Here is a 6,761-nt window from a genome sequence, read left to right on the forward strand (position 1 = left end):
GCAGGATTTGAAAAGGGGGGGGGGGGAAAAAGCAAGTTCCAAACAGTCCCAAAAAGTTGTTTTAAAAGCAAGGGAGCAACAAGCAGCTAATATTCCATGTTCACACTATTCACGCTCTACCCTCTCTCTCTCTCTCTCTAAAAACATGCATAACGTGGAGCGATGGAAGTAAATAACGTAGTGTAAATGGCCACGAGGTTATCACCACCCCCCCCCCCTCTCTCTCTCTCTATATCTTGTGTCGGCGGAAGCCAGCATGTTACCTGTCTCTCTCTGCTTGCAAGCAGCCTAGCGCAAAGTTTGTGCAGGTATTGACTCTGCGCGCACCTCTCTCTCTCTAGATCTCTCTCTCTCTCTCTCTTATATCCGGCGGAAGCTAGCATATTACCTGTCTCACCTGTCTCTCTGTTTGCAAACAGCCTAGCTCTACGTTTACTTGGTCACCTGTGCAAGTATTAACTCTGCACACCCCTCTCTCTCTCTCTCTCTCTCCCTCTCTCTCTCTGTGTCTCTTTCTCTCTCTCCCTCCGTGTGTGTCTGTCTCTTATATCCGGCGGAAGCTGGGCGCATATTATCTGTCTCTCTGTGTGCAACCAGCCTAACGGAAAGTTTACTTGGTCACCTGTGCAGGTATTAACTCTGCACACCTCTCTCTCTCTCTCTCTCTCTCTCTCTCTCTCTCTCATATCCGGCGGAAGCTAGGCGTATATCACCTGTGTCTCTTCCCATTCACTCACGCGCGCACGCACAAATACACACACACGAAACTAGCACATTGTGTCTCCGTTTGCAAATGGCTTGCTACGTGACCGCCTCGGTCTAGACAATGGTGCAAAAGAGTTATGGATACACGTCCGTATGCCCGTGCATTTGCTGGGAATCGAACCCAGGTCCCTGCTAAGGGAGGCGAAGCTCCTATCCACTACACAGTGCGCACTCGTCGTGTTATACACACATGTCCATAACATGTTATGGACATATGTCTACAAATGGGCCCGTCACCGGCCATTGATCCGGTGACCGGGCCCGCAGGGTGCCACATATGTAGGCACCCTGATATTTAACGTAAGCCTTTGCAAACAGCCTAGCTCAAAGTTTACTTGGTCAGCTTTGCGGACATAAATTCTACACACGTCTGTGTGTGTGGGGGGGGGGGACATGAAGCTGTTGGCCTCTACCTCTTTCTGTGTCCGTTTTTCGAGCTCTCCATAACCGCCGTTCGCTCCTAAACAGCGGGCTCATAGAAATCCACGCAATTGCGCGAAGTATCATGTATTTTTCTAATTAGATTTAATGATAGTGGTATCATTATCATTATTTAATTTTATGCTCCATTATTTATTATTTTGTGAAAGTTAATACATGACTCCAACCCATTATTTTGTTCCATGTCTCTTCACACATCAGTTGGCTTTTAAGATACATGTTAGGTTGCTTTTAATCATCATTTAGATGAGTTGGGTCTTGTGAGCTTACATGGAAATCTGACATGATAGAACATGTACAATCCATTTCTCTTCATCGTTAAGAGAAAATGCACCAAATGGGTGAAAGACCCTTGGGACCAACACTTAAATAGTCCTTTTGAAGGGGAAACACAACCTTCGAAGAAACTTGTTAGAGAAAATCTTTTGCATTTGGGCTTCCACCCATTTATCACCTACATTCTTTTGAGCCAGCAATGCTCCTCCTTTACATTTAGTGAGAAGAAGTCTACAACTTTCCAGTATTTTGCAATGATGTACAATAAAAACTTTGTTGTGCAAGGGTAAAATAACTTTTAAGTCATGTTGATTGTGTTTTTGTGGGGAGGCCTAATTGATTAAAAAAATGTTTAAGTTTCCTTTACCATTTTCAATGCATAAAGTTTAAACCATCAACTTGGAGTTTCTTCTAAACTTACAAAATTGTCATGGTACAGTATATCAAGAGTTCATATGAATTAATAGAGAGAGAAACAAATATGGGGAAATCAGAAAGTGTAGTAGCATCCAACAAGTCTACAGAGTGGGTCAAAGAAGATAGTAGACGCCTTCTTCGTGTTGTTTACTGGGTCAAAGATTTGGAGATGACTATCAAGTGAGTAAATTTTGCATGCAAGATCTTCTCCATTTTGTTCTATCAATAAACAGCTCTATGTGGTTCTTGTTTTAGGATTAAGTAGTTTATGCAAATTTAAAAATATATATCTTAAAGCATTATTACAAGTGAAAATGTGCTCACTTTAAGTGTTTCTATATGCTTTGATTGGTTTTTACATGGAGTTTTTAACAATGAAACTTAAAGCATTTCAAATGAAGGTGTTGCACTATTTTAACATTCTCATTTTCATTGTTTCTATGTACTTTGATAGGTTTTATACAGAGTGTTTAGGGATGAAACTTTTGGGAAAACATGATCATCATGTGGAGAAGTACACAAGTGCATTTATTGGTTATGGGCCTCAAGACACCCATTTTATTATCGAGCTTAAATTTCGTAAGCTCCTAATCCAAAAGTTTAGTGTTTTTATTTATCATATTCTCTCTTTGCTTTTATGTGTGAGTTACTTATAATTTCCTTTGTTCTCCAACATGATGTTGAAATTTGTTCTTATATTCAAATTCATAGATCATGGAATATCTGAATTCAATTTGGGTACGGGATTTGGACACATTGGAATCAATGTTGAGGATGTAAGTGGGACTAATGTCATTGTTATGTCATAATTTTGAGGTCAAAAGTTACATACCCACTCATGGTTCATATGGTTATGTAGATATTTAAGTCATTAGCACTAATCAAGTCCAAGGGAGGCAAGGTAATTCGAGATGCACTTCAAGTGAAAGGAGCCACTACTACTTGTGCTTTTGTTGAGGATCCAAATGGTTATGAAATTGAGCTCCTCCAAAGAAGTTTCAATGGCGATCCTTTGTGTCAAGTAATGCTTAGAGTTCTGGACCTCGATCATGCCATTGATTTTTATAAGAAGGTAAATCCATTTGTATCTTTTTTGAAAAAACTAGTTGACTTAAAATATTAAGTTGGGTTGACATATAAGAAGATTATCTTTCACTTATTACCTTAACAAGGTTATTAATCAAGTACTTAGTATATTATAATTTGTTAATAATGTGGCTTTCTTCATGGCTATAGGCATTTGGAATGCAAATTCTCCGCACTCTTGAGCTTCAAGTTTCAAGAACAAAGGTGCCATGACTTACCTTATATGCACTTAATCCTAGTTGAATCATTTGAAAGTATAGCTACAATAATGCAACTAATGTTGAGCTACCATTATCCTAAAAAAGTGTGCCATGTGTTTGCCCTTTATTTTTCTTATTATAAGAACCAACATCTCGCACCCAAGTGGATAAGAAATTGGTTTTAGCCCATACTAAAAGAAATTGTTTTTATTCCGTACTAAAAGAAATATATGGTGATAGCCATGACAATATATTCTAGTATATGTGACTTATTTGTTATTTTCATGTGTTTATGTGTATGAGACATGTTTTTCTTACTTGTAGATGGAAGAAGAAAAATTGTGCAGTTGATGCATGGTTCCTCATGTGCTTGCTCAAAGAAAAGATATAATGTATTTGCATTATCTAGGGTGCGTTACCATATTAATACCAATGACGCCATGCATATGGTGTAAGTTGGGATGTATGACATATTAATACAACGTGAACATGGTGTTTTGATTCTTAAAGTTTATAAATAAACCCTTAAATATGTAAAAGATTCCTTTAAACTCGTACATGTTTCACTTACCACACACCTATACATGATTCTTTTCAGTATCGACTAGCCTTTCTTGGTTTTGGACCCGAGGATAGCACAACGGTTCTGGAGCTTAACTCTATTTTTGGAGTGACTGAATATGATAAAGGAAATACTTATGTACATGTAAGTACCTTCTTATTCATACAAATTTTCTTTGATTTATAATTCCCTTCTTATTTTTAGCCTCAAATTCACCTATGTTCAGGCATGAAAGTTATCATTTTTAATATAAAAAGTTAAGAGATTTCACTAGGCAAGGTGACATGGAGCTTCAAAGTGTATACAAAAAGGAAAGAAGATCATGTAAGAAAAAGGACTTGTTTCGCTCACATATCTATAGAAAAATGTTATATGGTTTGGAGAGAACTTTGTCCTAGTGGTTAGCTTACTTCTCTCCCCCTACTCACAAGACATCCCTTCAAGAAAAGTGTTGCATAATTTTAAATACATTCTTTATTCATATTTAGTAGTTTTAGAGTTGGTGAATTTTTTTAAAATGTTTTATAGTTGGTGAAAGCAAAAGAACAAATTATCTCTCTTTGTTTTATTTCTTTAAATATCCAATTATTATTTATCTTTTGTTACCTTATCTCAACTCTATAAATGCAGCTTGTTATTGGAACCAACGACATTGACAAAACGTCTAAGACTTTGCAAGAGTTTGGTGGTGAGATAACTCAAGGACCAAATCTACAAGAGAATAGCACCAAGATTCTTTCAATACATGATCCCGATGGTTGGAAATCAGTATGTTGTCTATCATTCTAAAACTGTTTAATTTTTTCCTTAAGAGTGGTCAACTTGCATTAAGAGTGGTCAACTTGCATTAAGGGTGATCAAGTTGCATTAAGGGTGATCAACTTGCATAAAGAAAAACTAGAATTGCATTTCTATGATTAGTAAACTTTTAGGTCGAGTTAAAGTGTTGAAATCGCATGGAGAAACACTAAAATTGTACTACTATGATAAGCAAAGTAAAACATTTAGGTTGAATGAAAGTGTCAAAATATTAAGTGTTTCGGTAACCTATTGATCATGAATTTACCATAGTTTCCCCCCTATCCCTTTAAAAAAAACTTTTCTGGGATTAAAAGTGTAAAGAATTTTGTAAGATTATAAAGCATCTTTATTATCTTCTAGCTTTAAACTAAATGAGGAAATGTAATACCTACCATGTCTTTTTTGTCTAAATCTTGTGCTTGAATCTCCCTCAATTTTGTCCATCAATAATTAACCTCTCTTATCTTATATTTTTCTTACTATGTGTGAATGCTTATTTGCAGGTCTTTGTTGAGAATGTTGACTCTTCAAAAGATTGTGTGTAAGCTAGTCTTTCTATTAAGTCACAAAAGTGGCTCAAGGAAGATTTATGAATTTTGCAAAAATGTAAAGGCAAGTTAACTTAATATGCCATGAAACTTTTGGAGGGTGCCTAGCTAGCATGTATCTATTGCCTACAATAAATTCTTTTTTTATGTGTCCATAGTAAATTTACATTTTTTCTTCAAATTTACCAAAAAATAACATAATAACTTGAAAGTGTCAATACCATTTTTGGAAACCCAATGCTTAACCCTAGAGCTTAGCCCAAAATTGATATTTTATTTGATCAAGTGAGCTTGAACATAAAAGACCTTTTGTTAAAAAAAAAAGTTAAGTGCTCCATCTAAAAGGAATTCACACAAAGAACATCAAATGAATACCTTAGAAAATTGGTAAACAAATTCCAAGGTAATTTGTGTAGGATGTGCTCATGAAGCATTGAGAAGTTGCAAGAGATTTAGTGAGGCGGCACATCATAATCTTATAGGCATACATGCAAGAGAAATAGTGAGATGGCACGGCATAATCTTAATAGACATACATGCCCCATTCCATACCAAACTTGTTTTCTTATGTTCTATCGGTACTCAATTAAGTGAACATAAAAGAGTAGGAACTTGGATGAGAACATCTCTTCAAAGGGTCGCACCCTAAATATTTTCAAAAACTTGATATCTATGAACAACCCATAGATTTGGAAAAGTGTGGGCCCAAGGTTTATGTCAAAGGTAAGGGCTTGCACATGTGATTTATCGTATTTGTACCATTGCATGGGGCCCTTCTCTTCCTTGAAATCTTGTAACGAGATGCAAATGATGTCGAGGAACTCGATGGTAGCTTGGATGGTGAAATGTGGGGCATCCTTAGATAAAGTTATAAATTGGACGATTAGCTGACACATCCAATCTTTTGTTCGGATCATGCCAAATGATGGAGATTCGAATTCAGGGATGTTGAGGAGAGGGTTAATCTTCTTCTTTGCCTCATACTCCTTCCACCACATGTGCATGCATAGTGGTATGTACATTGGATTTATTTGTTGATTAATTGGTGTGGGATAGTATGTGGCCTAGCAATATGGATTACGAAGGTAGTGGAGCCACCATTTAGGTTGGTTCTTCATCTCTGCACTATTAAATGATTTATCATCAACCGGCCTCCTTCACTCTTTTGAGAAGGGCATGTTCTATAGCATTCCTTGAAAGGTTGCTCAAGGTAGAGTTGCATGAGTGGGACCTCAATCCTATGGATATACCATAGATTGGCTCTTGACTAGAGATATTCCTTGTTGCAATAAATGACTTCATCATATTTATGGATTGCTGAAGGAGGGAGAGGTCCTTGGGAATCACCTCTAGCAATCTTTCTTATGCTTCAAAGAATAAACTAGTGGGATTAAAATTGCTAGGCAAGAGGTTGTGTGCCACTATGGTGTGGTTCTTTGATTTGTTCCAGGACGGGTGGGACCTCACCCCCTTATGACTTGTTGCTTCCTTCCTTATGTCTATGGTGGTTCCTAAAAAGCTTCAGCATTCAAGTCTAGGAAATTCACCCCCTGGGGCTTCTTGTCTTCCTTCTGCGCTAGTTCCCTATGAGGCTTCAACATTCTTCAATTTCTCATTTGTAACAATGCCCAAGGTGGCTCACACCTTTCCTTAGCCAACTCTTGC

General features: G+C 37.2%; 1 protein-coding gene across 2 annotated transcripts; it reads left to right on the forward strand.

Annotated features, from left to right (window-relative positions):
- Window positions 1-223: 223 nt before the first annotated feature.
- LOC147634544 (putative lactoylglutathione lyase, chloroplastic) lies at window positions 224-5,251 on the forward strand. 2 transcript variants are annotated; one of them, XM_086803623.1, is made up of 9 exons: window positions 224-308; window positions 1,922-2,079; window positions 2,354-2,478; window positions 2,611-2,675; window positions 2,759-2,971; window positions 3,136-3,189; window positions 3,784-3,891; window positions 4,378-4,515; window positions 5,052-5,251. In XM_086803623.1, the coding sequence occupies exons 2-9, from the start codon at window positions 1,964-1,966 to the stop codon at window positions 5,091-5,093; spliced, it is 861 nt and encodes a 286-aa protein (XP_086659749.1). In that variant the 5' UTR covers window positions 224-308; window positions 1,922-1,963; the 3' UTR covers window positions 5,094-5,251. The 2 variants fall into 2 exon arrangements, with proteins under 2 accessions (XP_086659749.1, XP_086659750.1); XM_086803624.1 differs by having other exon boundaries at window positions 264-630.
- Window positions 5,252-6,761: the final 1,510 nt, after the last annotated feature.

This window comes from Cibotium barometz, chromosome 10 (genome assembly GCF_041138505.1).
Source record: "Cibotium barometz isolate CiBa-2024 chromosome 10, ASM4113850v1, whole genome shotgun sequence".
Taxonomy (NCBI): domain Eukaryota; kingdom Viridiplantae; phylum Streptophyta; class Polypodiopsida; order Cyatheales; family Cibotiaceae; genus Cibotium; species Cibotium barometz.

Coding starts and splice junctions, on each gene's coding strand:
- LOC147634544 (XM_086803623.1), top strand. CDS start 1,964: ATGGGGAAATCAGAAAGTGTAGTAGCATCCAACAAGTCTACAGAGTGG. Junction 2,479..2,610: donor TATTATCGAGCTTAAATTTC/GTAAGCTCCTAA, acceptor TCAAATTCATAG/ATCATGGAATATCTGAATTC. Junction 3,892..4,377: donor AAGGAAATACTTATGTACAT/GTAAGTACCTTC, acceptor CTATAAATGCAG/CTTGTTATTGGAACCAACGA.